Raw genomic sequence first — 15,417 nt, 5'->3', positions numbered from 1 at the left:
ACGGCGGACATTTAATATTACCGGTCGGTCATCCTTGGTTCTGAAAACTATTTTTTTTCCCCAATGAGCCAATGAAATTCGCCAGTTAGCATCGGCTACAACCTACGAGAACCTTCGACCTCCTGGCAACCCACCTACAGCACGAGAATTTGCGCTACTCTCCACGGCGGCCTCATTCTGGTCACCGCTAATGTTTCAACATGTTGTAAAATTTGTGGCGACCATAATGAGGCCGCGACTATTTCCCAGAATGCGGGAATTCCTCACGACCATGAAGGCGACCACCCGCGAACATGTGGCGATCATGTGACGACCGCACAGTCTCCTGCAGTCGTCTAAAAAGTCGCCTAAGTGGGACAGGCCCATTAAACTTTCACATAGCAAAAGAAAGAAAACACAATTCACAGATTAGGATAGGGAGATTTAATTATCTTTGTAAATCAGCTCTAAAAAGTAACAAAAATAGAAAAGAGATTACCCTAGTGCTCAGGAGATGGCGTTTTCTTCGTACCATTATCAGGGGTAAAAATAATATTTATTTTTAAGATACTGAAATATATGAAAAACCCAAACGAAAACTTAAAACATGTTGCGAGGAAAAATGTTTACATTTACACCTCATTTACCAAATCTAGTACCAACTAATGGAGATACTGCAAATGGATACAAGTTCATGTTACACACTAGTACAGTGGGCGGCGCGACTCACATCGCAGCGGCCTTTGCAGTCCGTCTGTCTTTTTTTTATTTTTTGTCTCATTTGAATGTAGTTTTTATTTTATGTGTGTGGGGGGCGGGGGTTGGGGGAAACTTTTAAAATCTTTCCCCTGCACGGAGAACCCGACCTTTTCTCTGTCGGGTCTCTGTTGTCGTTGGGGCCTAGCACCGTGGAGCGGCCTCCAACCGGAACGACCTGGGGCTCCAGTCGCGGAGCCTGCGGACTACTCACCATCGCGGAGCTGGCCGAGTTCAGAGCGGGAGGAGTGTTGGTGGTGGCCCCAAGATTCGGAGGCTCCAACCGCAGGTCTGGTGGGCGGTGACACCGGGAGCCCGCGGGTCCCTGCTGGGAGACCGCTTTTCGGGGCTTCCGCAACAGCGATTTCTCCCGCCCGAGTTGCGGGGTTCAGGATGACCTGGAGTGGGGCCTTACATCATCGCCGGCGCGGCTTTAAATGGCCGCGGGACTTGTTAGCGCACGCCGGGGACTCCAACACCAAGACCCGGAGCAGGGCCTTGCATCACCCCGCGCGGTTTTATAATTGCCGCGGGACTTATCTACCATCGCCCGCCGGGGACTTTGACTCTGACATCGGGAGGAGAACGAGGAGTGCAGGGGAGAGATAAGACTTTGCCTTCCATCACAGTGAGGAGGAGATTCACTGTGATGGATGTTTGTGTAAATTGTGTTGTGTCTTGGTTCTTCTTCTGGTTTGTATGACTGCAGAAACCAAATTTCGTTTGAACCTCTGGGTTCAAATGACAACAAATAAATTGTATTGTATTGTATTGTATTGAACTTTTTTTTTCTCCCGCTATGTACCATGTTTACTTGTTCTGTTGTGCTGCAGCAAGTAAGAATTTCATTGTCCTATCTGGGACATATGACAATAAAACACTCTTGCCTCTTGATAACTCTATGCCTTAACTTTTAAATTAAGTCCCATAGTTGCCATGAAGTTCAATTACATTTTGTGCACTATTCAAGCGCATCTTATACATCTATTGCTTTTCACCCCTCCAAAGGAAGTCAGTTGGGTCGGCAGAGCATGGTGGGGCTTGGAGTGAGTGATGAGAGGCTAAAGGAGCAGAGAGAAGAAAAGGATTGATGTGGAAAGAGGGGACTGGAGTAGGTTAGATTGAAGAGGATCCAGCAAGGGTTGGGGAGAAGGATTGGGGATATGATCGAAGCACAATTTAGGAGTTAATTGAATGGGTCATTGGGGAAGCAATCGAGATGGGGAAGGGGGCTTTGGTCTGGATACAGGCTATGATGGGATTGGGAGGGAAAGGGCAAATGAAAACAAAACAATTTGCCCTATCTTCACAGAGCAACAGAAACTTGGTATTTTGCATCACCAGTTCACTCAAATTCAGGTCGCCACCAATGTCAAAGTAGGCAGTAAAATTCCAGACATGGAATCAAGACCAACACTGACATGCCAGAACCATGCTGTATGCAGACACAGTCTACAATGTCAAAGCATTCACTACTGTTAATGCACCAGTAATGCATATGGTGCATCACATACATTAATTTTCAGGACAGCAATGATCACTGTTGTTTCACAACTAACCTTCGCATACCTAAAGGCAGAGCCATACTACAGAATTTCTAGATCATTTAGTTAAATTTTTTTTTATGGTTTCAGATACGAAGTCAATAACTCACAGTCTTACCCAGCATCTATTCTGGCTATTTCATCAAAAAGAAGCAGGGTCAGTAAGGCAGCCACCTCAGAAACTGTATCTGTGTCATTACGCAAAATCAGAGATACTGAAAAGAGAACAAATATTAATTAAAGGTTTACTGATATTCAATTTGGTTTTGTGCAATTCAATTTGAGTTTACCTAATCTTTTACACTTTGTCCTGCCAAATCACATTGAAGTAAAAGTATATTTATTAAATCTTTGCAATGTAATACAATCCACTTTATTTTAAGGAGGAAATAAAGGTAAACATTAAACAAATGTAGATCATAGTCTGTAACTATTACATCGTACATTTAAAAGGTACAAATTGATTCATTTCACACATTAAGCTTTAGATATAGATTAGGTCAGTTTCACAAAAATGAGAGCTGATATACAATGATGTAAAACAGCATAAGAAAAATATGATTAATGGCCTAAATAGAAAATTGTTGATTTAACTAAATAAAATGCCCATTTTTTAATAATAAAAAGACATCTAATAACAACACTTGTTTTCAGATATAACCTGTCAAAAATATCAGTATACTGGCTGAAACAAATCTGTTCAAAAAATTGCATTGCTGCAATGCTTGTCATTAGCCCCTCAGATGTTGTGAAAAGTGCTTTGCACCTTCGCAGACTGAAAATGCTAATTTTAATTGAAACTAAAATAAAATGTAAATTCACAAATGTTTATATTGCACCTAGACTACAAGCCAATTAAACCTCAAGGTGTGAAGGTGTATACAAAATGAGTTACCTAAATCAGTGGTTCCCAACCTTTTTTAGTTCATGGCCCCCTTGGGTTCTTTAATTTTTCTGTGCCCCACCCCCCCTCCCCCTGACATTATTAGTGGAATAAAAGTGGCCCCCTTCATTGAACCCGTGGCCCCCTAAATCCCCAAATTTTTCTGTGGTCCCCCTAAAATCTGCCACGGCCCCAGGTTGGGAATCACGTTTCCCCACCCGCCCATAGAATTAAATGTATATTTTACGGACAAAAGCCAAGAAATATCAATTCATTCTACCTCTCAACAAACAGACTTGAGATATAAATATTTCCATCAAGGAATATCTGAGCTGCATCTCTCAGAACCAGAAAAAAAAAAGCATAATGCACAAAGATAAACAACAACTTAGAACAAAAATCAGTAACTCAGGATCTACATGATGTAAACTCTAACTCAATTCCTATTACCTGAGCAGGAGTGTAGTGCGTGATTAATTGGTTCACTGAGGGAGCTGAAGTAATTGTCAGAATCCAATTAAATAAAAATCCAGTCATAATAAGGAGAAACAAGATGGCTGACATGAACTGGAGCTGTGCATTCTCAGTAAATTGCAGCCATGGGCATCCGCTTCTGAAGCAATAAAGATGTTAAGCCAATGCATGCCAATGCTTGGCATAAGACTCACTTCAGAAAACTGATGTTTTTATTTTGTCCTTGCATTCGCATTACAGTTTAAATACTCTATCCTGAGAGGTTGATAACGGCTCCCTCTTCATCAACATTCTAAATTCTTCCTTCCATTAATGTGCCAATCACCAGCAGACCAATACGAAACATGCTTCTCCAAACACTCAATCCTCCCCCAACACCTGGTTAGGTCATGGTTTTCAAACATCTATGCCCCTCTAATGTCTCATCACTATATATGTTTGTAGAGGCCAATTTTAAGTACCAAATTAATCTTTTATCTGGCTGGATATAGTCACAAAGCACAAACAGGCCTTGTAACCTACCAAGCTTGCAGTGACCATTAACAACACATCGGCACTAATCCTATTTTCTATTCTTCCCACATTCCCATCAATTTCTCCCATATTCTTTCACTGACCTGTGCATTAGAAGCAATTTATAGTTTGATACAAGGTCCCCCTGACTTTATCAATGTTCCAGCCAACAAAGAATAGCCCGAGAAATGTGGCCAACCCTGACATTCCTCTACTCCCTATCAAAATATCCCTGTGAATATTATCAGTGTCTAGCCAAATATCCAATGTATATTCAGATTAAGTCTCAGGATCATAGTTATATTAATTCATTCATAACCCAAATTCTACATTAATATTCTATATTAAATTGTCTTTTAAATCTTTATTGGATACAAATCTCTAACTTGCTGTGACATAAGTAATGGATATAAATCAATAGAAATTGAATGTAAAACAAAATGTAGGTTGCTAAGGAGAATAAAAATAAGCATCTAGACTCTCTCCTTTTTACAATTTAGCCAGAGGTTTCACTAATAAACTGAAGTTTGCAGTGGGAAAATAGCAATGTAAGCAACTTCAGGGAGCTCACCTCTGAAAAGAGCAAGTAGAAATGAAGATTGCTGAGCCAGGCTGTGGCGCAGCGTCGGGTCCAGGTAAACCAGCTTCCGTAAAATAGAAAGACATGGCAACACCAAACATTGCATGTTCTAAAAACAAGGGAAAGATAAACTAAAGTAAACCAATTACAGTACAAAACCATATAAAGCAAAAAATAATTCTAAAGGAATCCTCAGCAAAGAGCAGCATATTTGGAAAAGATTTCCGTGCAAGTTTTAAGCTTAACTAACCATTTCCCTGCATCACCATCCCAACCCAAACAGGACATTATGTTGGTAGAAAAATGAGCCATCCAATCAAAAACTTCCTATTGTTTGCTTCAATTGGTCTAATCACTGGGTGTGCTGACTTTAACAAGTAGAATTCAGCTTTATATTCATTCCACTTCAAAATATATTATTTTTGCTGTCTGTGCAGACAAATGACACTGCTTATGGTGTCCCTAGACTCCATTTACACATCATACTGCCTCTGGAGCCAATATAATCAAACCTATCCCACTCCCATTGAGCAGCAGCAGCTTCTTCTCTCATGTTATCAGGCTTCTGAACAATTGTTCCATGAGCCAGGGTACAGTCTGATTCTCATCTACCTCGCTTCAGATATTGGACTTTGTCCGATGCGCCATAATGCTAAAAAATATGTTTTTGCACTTTGTATCTTTCCCTTTGATCTACCAATTGTAATTGAGATTGGTTTGATTGTATTTGTGGATAGTATTGTCTGACTTCATTGGATAGCACGCAAAACAAAGTTTTTCAATATACCTTCGTACATGTGACTATAATACCCTAAATTAAAGGGTTTTATTTTTATTCAATAGTTGGCAACATGAATTTTCATGTAACGTACTAGTTCACTGACAAATGAAACAGATGGTAGGATTTGGTGTACTGGCAAGAATAACAATAGCAGAATCCCAAATATAGTAGAAAACACAAATGAGAATGTCAAATATTCAGATAAAAGATGTAAATATATGACACCTTTTAAAGAGAAACGCAAATTAAATAATCTAATATATGCCTAACATTTCATACTATTGAATTGAGATTTTTTTTTTTTAATCTGCTCTCATACTTAAAAGAAAACATGGACTCAAATATTTTATTATTGCAGTGCCATTGATTATCACTAACATTGTAAATTATCTTTTCTTGTCATTTATCAGGATACAACAGTAACAAACCTGTTAATGGAAATGAGATCCAGAAACATATACCAACCAATGAACTCACAATGTGCCAATGAACTCACACGCAATTAAAATAAATTACCAATATAAAGAAATACTAGTTTTTGGTGAAAGAGACAATGAGATTTTTTTAATCCCTCTGGCTCACTTAAGTACATTAGAAGATCCAGTCATACTTATCCAATCTAGCCATTTCTTGATTAAAGTCCAATACTAATGCGAATAACTCTTCAGAGGCCTCAGAGATCACAAAGACTAAAAAAGGCCAGAATGGTTATATTGATGAGAAGCTAAAAAACTTAAACTGGATATAAGCTAAACTTTGCATCAATGTTTTTAAACATGAAATCAACTATGACACCACAGGGTGGCGCACCAATGGCTGCAGCGCCAACAGTCTGTCTGTCCCTTCCTTCTTTGTTGTTTTTTTTGTACATGTCAAATGTATGTTTTTAGTGTTCTTTAGCTTGTTTTATGTGGGGGGTGGGGGAGGGGGTTGGGGCAAACTCTGTAGATTCAGGATCAGTTCCTGTGGAGGGCAGCTAATGTTATCCCACTTTATAAGAAAGGCAAGAGAGAAAGCATGGAATTATAGTAGGTATGTTACAAAACTTACCTTCAGCGGCGCTGTAATTCTGCCACTGGCCGTGTGCGCGATTTTGGCGCGTTTGAGGGGGGGCGAGGTTAAAACGGGTTTTTTTTCCTGACCTGATCCTGAATTATATTTGTTGGAGTGCAAGATTTTGCTAAAGAATCGTTCCCACGGCCGTTCTGTGTGTTTTTTTAAAAAATTCACCCGACAAGTTAATCGCTGGAATGATTTTAAAACCAGCTTCTGAAGCCGTCAATGCCGACAACTGGGACGGATTTTATGCAGGACCAGGTTAAAGAAAGTAGTTTATTTTTATGTATAAAAGTGTTGCTTAAGAAGTATTTAATTCACATTTTACGTTGTGAAACGGTGATTTTTCCCCCCGAAGAACCGGCAGTATATTTGCTGCAGATATGGGGGTATAAATTCACTGCACCTGAACGTTCTAAATGGTCCCGTTCCAGTAAAACCCACTCGCAAGCTGATTTAAATGGCCATTAATTTACAGGTATTAAACATTAAATTCCTTCCATTTGGCCTATAAACCCATGACAATGAGATTTAAAAATTATGTTATATTCTGAATTATTGTGTGAATGTTATTTGGACACTTAGGCTATTTAAAAATGTTAATCTATTCGTAACAAATGGATAGATGTTTAGATCTAATAATTGAATTTTGTAATTAGCTACAATTAGGTAACTAACTAATTATATGCTTTAATTTCAAGTCATCTAAGAGATTGTTTCATATTTGTTTCAGAATGCTTCAATCTATAATAACTGAAAATTTCTTTCAGTTCTCTCAAATTTTAAGAAAGTTATCGGCTTTTGACTGTCCTCGATCACAGCTTTTGTGTTAAGTCAATGAAAAAGCAATAGGGAACAAGATGCCAATTTCCGAGTATGAAAATGTCCATAACATTTTTAATACTGAAGATATGAAAGTGAATTAGGTGTCAAATTAAACTTATTTTTATGCTTTATCTGATGGGATAAATTAAAGACTTGATTTTTTAAATCTCAAAATTTTGTAACATTGCTAATTATAGAACAGTTAGCCTGACATCGGTGGTGGGGAAGATGCTGGAGTTAATCATAAAAGATGAAATAGCGGCACATTTGGATAACAGTAACAGGATCGGTCAGATTCAGCATGGATTTACGATGGGGAAATCATGCTTGACTAATCTTCTGGAATTTTTTGAGGATGTAACGAGGAAAGTGGACAAAGGAGAGCCAGTGGATGTAGTGTACCTGGACTTTCAGAAAGCATTTGATAAGGTCCCACATAGGATATTAGTGGGCAAAATTAGGCCACATGGTATTGGGGGTAGAGTGCTGACATGGATAGAAAATTGGTTGGGAGACAGGAAACAAAGGGTAGGGATTAATGGGTCCCTTTCAGAATGGCAGGCAGTGACTAGTGGGGTACCACAAGACTCGGTGTTGGGACCGCAGCTATTTACAATATACAGCAATGATTTAGATGAAGGGATTCTTAGTAACATTAGCAAATTTGCAGATGACACAAAGCTGGGTGGCGGTGTGAACTGTGAGGAGGATGCTATGAGAATGCAGGGTGACTTGGACAGGTTGGGTGAGTGGGCAAATGCATGGCAGATGCAGTTTAATGTGGATAAATGTGACGGTATCCACTTTGGGAGCAAAAACAGGAAGGCGGATTATTATCTAAATGGTGTCAAGTTGGGAAAAGGGGAAGTACAACAGGATCTGGGGGTCCTTGTTCATCAGTCAATGAAAGTAAGCATGCAGGTATAGCAGGCAGTGAAGAAAGCGAATGGCATGTTGGCCTTCATAACAAGAGGAGTGAGTATAGGAGCAACGAGGTCCTTCTGCAGTGTACAGGGCCTTAGTGAGACCACACCTGGAGTATTGCGTGCAGTTTTGGTCCCCTAATTTGAGGAAGGACATTCTTGCTATTGAGGGAGTGCAGCGTAGGTTTACAAGGATAATTCCCAGGATGGCGGGACTGTCATATGTCATAATTTAGAAGAATTGAAATGGGATCTTATTGAAACACATAAGATTATAGAGGGTTTGGACATATAGAGGCAGGAAACATGTTCCCGACGTTGGGGGAGTCCAGAACCAGGGACCACAGTTTAAGAATAAGGGGTAAGAACTGATATGTGGAACACATTTTCACACAGTTGTGAGTCTGTGGAATTCCCTGCATCAGAGGGCGATAGATAGATAGATAGATCCTTTATTTGTCATTCAGACCTTACGGTCTGAACGAAATGTCGTTACCTGCAGCCATACATACAATAATAAACAACAGAACAGACAGTAAACACAAATTAACATCCACCACAGTGAGTCCACCAAACACCTCCTCACTGTGATGGAGGCACAAATAGTAAGATTAAACGAGAACTTACTAGTTCGAAGTTTGATCATTATTTTATAAGGAGTACCTTGAGGGAATACGTGAAGAACCCCGCCAGGACGCATGCGTGTCATTCTTCAAAGCAGCGGTGTGAAAACACAGATAACTTTAATGACTTAAACATAGTAAGATTAGAAAGAAATACCAGTTGAGTATATGATCATGGGTGGGAGCGGAGGGCACGTATTCCCTCAACGTACTGCCTCATAAAATAATGATCAAACTTCGAACTGGTAAGTTCTCGTTTAATCTTACTATTTTACTTCGGAGTCACTTGAGTGACTACGTGAAGATTTCAAAGCTCTGTGATTTCATACCGTGGAAACGAGTCCATGCATCACATCTGCCTTAATGACTGTAGGAGGAATTGTGTCAACATAATTTAGACATGAATCCGACATTAAAATCCATGAAATTCATTAACACAAATTATAACCCCTATTTATGGGGTAAATTAAATTACAGAACTTAAAATTGTTTCTGCAAACGTTCCAGATTTCATGACTGGTTTATTATAAAATAGTTGGAATGTTTTTTCCCCTGACCATCCTGCTGCCTTGAGGATTTGGTCCATTGGTACATCCAACTGCATAGCTGCCGATGTAGCTGCAGCCCTGGTGGAATGAGATTTAAAAATATTAGTATCCACCCCAGCCTGTGTTAGAACCTGTTTCAGCCATCTTGAGATGGTCTGGACCGTCACTTTGTGTGGTTGCTTATGGCTGACTAAAAGTGCCTTCTCATTGCCTCTGATGATTTTCGTTTTCTCCATGTATAACGACAAATGTCTTACTATACAGAGACGATCATCTGTTGGGTAAGACCTAAATTCTATATTGAGGCCCGCTGATCCCTGTCTGTTCTGCATCACTAATTCATAAATATGAAACGTAATATTTTCAGATGAAGAAATGTTGTCCAGTCTTAATTTATGTAATGACTGTACCCTTTGTGCCATGACCAATGCCATTAGCATGACTGTTTTTAATGTCAGTCTATGTAGGGACAGAGCTGTTGCTGGAGACCAATTCCTGAGGGACAATACTCACATCCCATATTTGGGAGTACCTGGTTCTTGGGGGATTGGTATTAAAAATTCCCCTCATAAGTTTTGTTACCAGTGGGTGAGTTCCAACAGAGTGACGCTCTGTTCCTTGCCATAGATAAGTTGATAAGGCACTTCTGGCGCAGTTGATGGCACTATAACTGAGCCCCTCATCATAATGGAGGCCTGCCAGGTATTCCAGAACAGACGGGATGTTCATATCTCTGTAGGTGATGCTGTTTTTGTTACAATACATCTCCCACTTCCTGATATAGACCAGATACTGTTCTTTGGTGGACTGTCTTTGGGCCGCCGAAATCATGTTCACTGTTCGGTCCGTCAGTCCCAGCTGTAGTAGAGGTATTTTTAAACTCTACAAATTAATAAATTCAAATAGTTATGGCATGGGTGGCTATCCCTTGTTACGGGATGAACCAACAAGTCTGGTCTATTCGGGATGGTGATACATGGTTCTAATACCATGTTCAGTATCACTGGGAACCATGGTTGAGTAGGCCAATCGGGTGCTACCAAAATACCAGACGCAGAGTCCTGCTGTATTTTCCTTAATACCCGACTGTTGAGGCAGAAAGGAGGGAATGCATAAATAAACAATTTCCCCCAATGCAGCGAAAATGCATCTGTCGCTGCTGCCCCAGGGTCTGGTTCCCATGAAACATAATTTGATAACTGGTGATTAAGCCTGGATGCGAATAGATCGATATCTGGTGTTCCATATCGTGCTGTAATATCAGCAAATACTTTTTTATTCAACATCCATTCGGTGTTTTCATTAAATTTGCGTGACCTGGTGTCTGCCACTAAATTTAGTTTACCTGGTAGGTAAGTAGCTGATATCCAAATATCTTTCTGGATACTGCCAAATTATATCAGCCAGATTGTCACATGATGTCGATTTGTTTCCACCCATGTGGTTGATATATGTTACCACGGTGGTATTGTCAATCTGTAGTCTAACATGCTGGTGATATGACCCAGTACAATATGACTTTAGGTCATAGAATGCGCCTAACATTTCTAGGTAGTTTATGCCCAGTGTGAGTAATAATGATGCCTCCTGAGCAGTCCATCTACCTCCACAGCTGGAGATGGAATTGGTGGCACCCCAACCAAGTGCACTGGCATCAGTTTGTAGCACCATTGAAGGGTTGCTGATAATGATTGGATTGAAACAAAGCCAAATGTTATCTATCCACCATTTTAGTTCCATTATAGCTTTGATTGGTAGCTTCATTGGTCTGTCAAAATGACCAGCATTGATTTTGAGTGCTTGTATTTTTGCTCTCTGTAAATTTTGGTAATGTAAAGGTCCAAATTGTGTGGCTGGAAAGGCAGCCACCATTTTGCCAATTACATTTGCTACCAATCTGATGGATGGTTTACTGATGTCAATGAGGTTATTGCAAGCCTCTATTAAGTCTATAGCCTTTCCCTTTGGCAAAGTCACCGACATGTGAACTGAGTCAATGGTGAACCCCAAATAGTCCATTGTAGTGGAAGGCGTTAATTTAGATTTAACTGGATGGATAATAAACCCCAGTTTTTCAAATAACTGTTTTGTGGCTGTTACAGTTTGTTTGGCCAATTCCAAAGTTTTGCCCACAATAAGTATGTCATCTAGATATGCCATGACCATGAGTTTTCGTTTCCGTAGAAACGCTAGGGCTGGTTTCAAAATTTTTGTGAACAGTCTGGGGGCTGATGTTAATCCATTTGACAGCGCTCTATACTGCCAATGCTGTCCCATCCAGTTGAATTTTAAGAAACATCTGTGGTCACCTCGTATAGGCACTGAATAGTAAGCATCTTTTAAATCGATGCTAGCCATGAAGTAACTACTTTGGAAATCAATTGTTTAGCAGTAACAAAGGTTTCCATTTTAAATGAATATATTGTACAATATATTCAATTTGGTCAGATCTATGATGATGCGACAACCACCATCTTTTTTTGTTTTTGGTAAATATATTGGACACGAATTCTAGCGGTTCGTGTTGGGATTTTTCAATTACACCTTTTGCGTAAAGCCGCTCCAGTTCAGCATGCGCTTCTGATTTCTCTTTACCAGAAAGTACGAACATTCGGTTCGGTATATGCTGAACTGGAGGGCTGTACTTGTGTATAAATTCTATTGTATATCCCTGGATACTGCTTAAAATATAAGTATCGGTAGTTAACATGCTCCATGCATCCAGAAAGGAGTGTAATCTCCCCCCAACCTCCATGCTCCCTGTATGTTGTAGGGAACCAGACCCACCTACCTCCATAGTTACCAGTGGCAGGTTTACTTCTTTTTGTAAATCCTTCGTTGATGTTGAGGCGGTGGTGTCTGGGTTTGTGGTTTGGTTGATGTTGGAGGTTCGCGTATCTTCCAAGAAGGCCGGCCTGGGCCATGGCCTAAAAATGACTCATGTTTGGTGTACCGGACCTTCGAGCTTTCACCAGTCGGTCTTGTTCTACTGGTGGGTGCGTAGGGATGCTGTCTGTGGCTGTAGTGGGTTTTTGATGAAGTCCCTTTTATGAGTCCCAGGGTTTTTGCTTCCTCATCGAGCTCCTTGACTTGCTTCGATACGTTACCTCCAAATAGTAGTATTGGTGGTTTTATGTTCCCAGGTTTGCACAGACCCGCGAATTTCGGATTTAAAGTGGGTCGGATGGCATTCTTCCTGATGCTATTTATCTCGTATTGAGTGTTGCAAAGCAATGCCAGTGCATCCTGTTGGCCCTGGGACATGTCGTTCTTATCCACTGTGCGGGCGAATGCTGTTATCCCTGCTGTTAGGAGTTTTAATACCTTTTGGAGTTTGACATCCATGCCTCTAACTCCTATTCCAATATGTTTCCATATACAAGTATTGACTACTGGAACATTCAGGGATATACAGTTGCCGTGCAGGTGTCTTGACGTGGTGTCCAATACAGCCTGTTCTTGTAGCTGGTTAAAAGACATATAGTCTATACTGGCAGCAAGCTTTTGCTCCAGGTTTTGGCCAGTCTGGTCTGGCTGTATGAAGTTGGACACCATGTCCAGCAGATTTTCTCGTTCCTGCATCCCCTGCACACTTGATTTTTCTTCTGCGAACCTCTCTTCAGGATCAGCCCAGTACTGACCCCCAGTGCTCCCTTCTGATGAGGGAGAAGCACTGTGCAGCCCTACAAGAGGTGCTGCTGTGAGTTTTCCTTAGAGATCACAGTGACTCGACTCCATCTCCCGGAGCCTGTCACGTTGGAGCAAATGCTCCACACACCGCTCCATCCGGCTCCAGCGCTCACGGTCGCTGGCCGCCCGCGGTTGCTCAAAGTCGGACTCCTCTGAGTCCACGACTTTGTTAGTTTTTTGTCTTGCCTTACCGCCCGGCCGCGGAGTGGATCTGGCCGATGCGGAGGCGACATCGGGCTACTCCGCGGTCCTCCCCCACCCGCTTTGTCGCAGCCCTTGTTGCTTTCTTAGACTTGTCCATGCTTCCCACCTGTAAGTTGGTATAGGAAACACACAAAAAGACCGCAGAGTAACTCTTACCTGCTGGTTCTGGCTTTTTAAAACTGCCGCTGCGGGGGAACGTCATTCCACCCCGCCTGGCGTTTCGCAATGCGTGTAGCGATATGACACGCATGCGTCCTGGCGGGGTTCTTCACGTAGTCACTCACGTGACTCTGAAGTAAAATCTTAGGGCTGCTGTCTCTTCCCTCCTCTGCGCTGATGCAATACCCCACCGGCCGATGGTAAGTCAGTCCCGCGGCTCACCGAGCTCCGCGAACGGGCCGGTTCAAACTCCGCGGCCCGGGGGTGGTCGAAGCTGCCGCCCTCCAGTCCAGCGGACGCAGCTGTTGACGATGTCGTCCACTGGCCCGCGGCCGAACGCCGTCTCAGCCACCGGAGCACCGTTCCAGCCCCGAGCCGGGTCGCCCTCACGTGAGCGCCGTTCCACCCTCGAGCCAGGCCGCCCTCACGGGAGCGTCTCAGCCCCGTGCCAGGCCGCCCTCACGGGAGCGCCGTTACCCTTGAGCCAGGCCGCCCTCACGGGAGCGTCTCAGCCCCTCACGGGAGCGCCGTTACCCTCGAGCTGGGCTGCCCTCACGGGAGCGCCGTTACCCTCGAGCCAGGCCGCCCTCACGGGAGCGCCGTTACCCTCGAGCCAGGCCGCCCTCACGGGAGCGCCGTTACCCTCGAGCCAGGCCGCCCTCACGGGAGCGTCTCAGCCCCTCACGAGAGCGCCGTTCCAGCCCCGAGCCTGGCGCCCTCACGGGAGCGAGCCCAGGGCGAGTCCTGACAGGCTCTGCCTCCGGAGCCTCGAGGTCGCCAGCTCCGCCATTAGGCCTCAGCGGAGACGGAGGCAGAGAAGGGGGATACGACAAGAAAGTCGTATTCCCCCGAAGGGAGAGACAGAAAGCCCTGTTTCAACCCCTCACCCCCCCCTCCCCCCCACCCCCACACATAACACAAACCTAAAAACCAAAAACTTAACAACAAGACGAAAAAAACAACACAAAAAAGTAAAAACAAACGGACTGTAGGTGAGCCGCAGCCGTTCACCAGCGCCGCCACTTCCAGAGGCCGGTTCTCTAGATATGTTCAAGGGAGAGCTAGATTGGGCTCTTAAAGATGGCGGAGTTCAGGGATATGGGAAGAAGGCAGGAACGGGGTACTGATTGGGGATGATCAGCCATGATCACATTGAATGGCGGTGCTGGCTCAAAGGGCTGAATGGTCTACTCCTGCACCTATTGTCTATTGTCCCTGGAGGGAGACCGCTTTTCAGGGCTTCCGCAGCGGCGACTTCTCCCGCCCGAGTTGCGGGGTTGAAGAGCTCCTCAAGCGGGGCCTACATCACCGCCCCGCGCGGATTGGAATGGCTGCGGGTCTTTGCGAGCGCCCGCCGGGGGCTCTAACATCAAGAACCCGGTGCGCGACCTTGCATCACCCGGCGTGGCTTTAATGGCCGCGGGACAATTCGCCATCGCCTTCCGGGGGCTTTGACTTTGACTCTGACATCGGGGGGGAGAGTGCAGTGGAGAGATAAGTTTTTTTGGCCTTCCATCACAGCAATGTGATGGATGTTTATGTAAATTATGTTGTGTCTTGGGTCTATTTGTTTGTAATGTATGGCTGCAGAAACGACATTTCGTTTGGACCTCAAGGGGTCCAAATGACAATAAATTGAATTGTATTGTATTGTATTGTATTGTATTGTGTTGTCTTACCTCGACAGAGATGTTATTTTTTTTTCCGTATCGTATCTCCGTCCGCACTGTGGCATAACATCGAGAAGTTGGCGGCCTTTGCTGGAGACCGACTTCGAGAGCTCCACCGCGGGTGCCTGTGGACTTACCATTGTGGAGCCCGCGATCCCTTTGCCAGGAATTGACCTCTGAGCTCTACCGCGGGCACCTGCAGACTTTAG

The 15,417-nt window shown here is 43.1% G+C and overlaps 1 protein-coding gene across 1 annotated transcript in view; it reads right to left on the bottom strand.

Moving 5' to 3' along the window:
* Positions 1 to 15,417, bottom strand: part of rttn (rotatin) — a 235,429-nt gene that overhangs the window by 128,577 nt on the left and 91,435 nt on the right. Inside the window, exons 21-22 of the mRNA XM_033018928.1 lie at positions 4,721 to 4,838; positions 2,398 to 2,494 (exon numbers count right to left, since the gene is read on the bottom strand). Of these exons, the coding sequence (XP_032874819.1) occupies positions 2,398 to 2,494; positions 4,721 to 4,838 (215 nt within the window). The remainder of the gene's footprint in view (positions 1 to 2,397; positions 2,495 to 4,720; positions 4,839 to 15,417) is intronic.

This window comes from Amblyraja radiata, chromosome 4, assembly GCF_010909765.2.
Source record: "Amblyraja radiata isolate CabotCenter1 chromosome 4, sAmbRad1.1.pri, whole genome shotgun sequence".
In the NCBI taxonomy this organism is placed as follows: domain Eukaryota; kingdom Metazoa; phylum Chordata; class Chondrichthyes; order Rajiformes; family Rajidae; genus Amblyraja; species Amblyraja radiata.
Note: the sequence above shows the minus strand (reverse complement) of the source record. Positions and strands in the feature narration are given on the sequence as shown.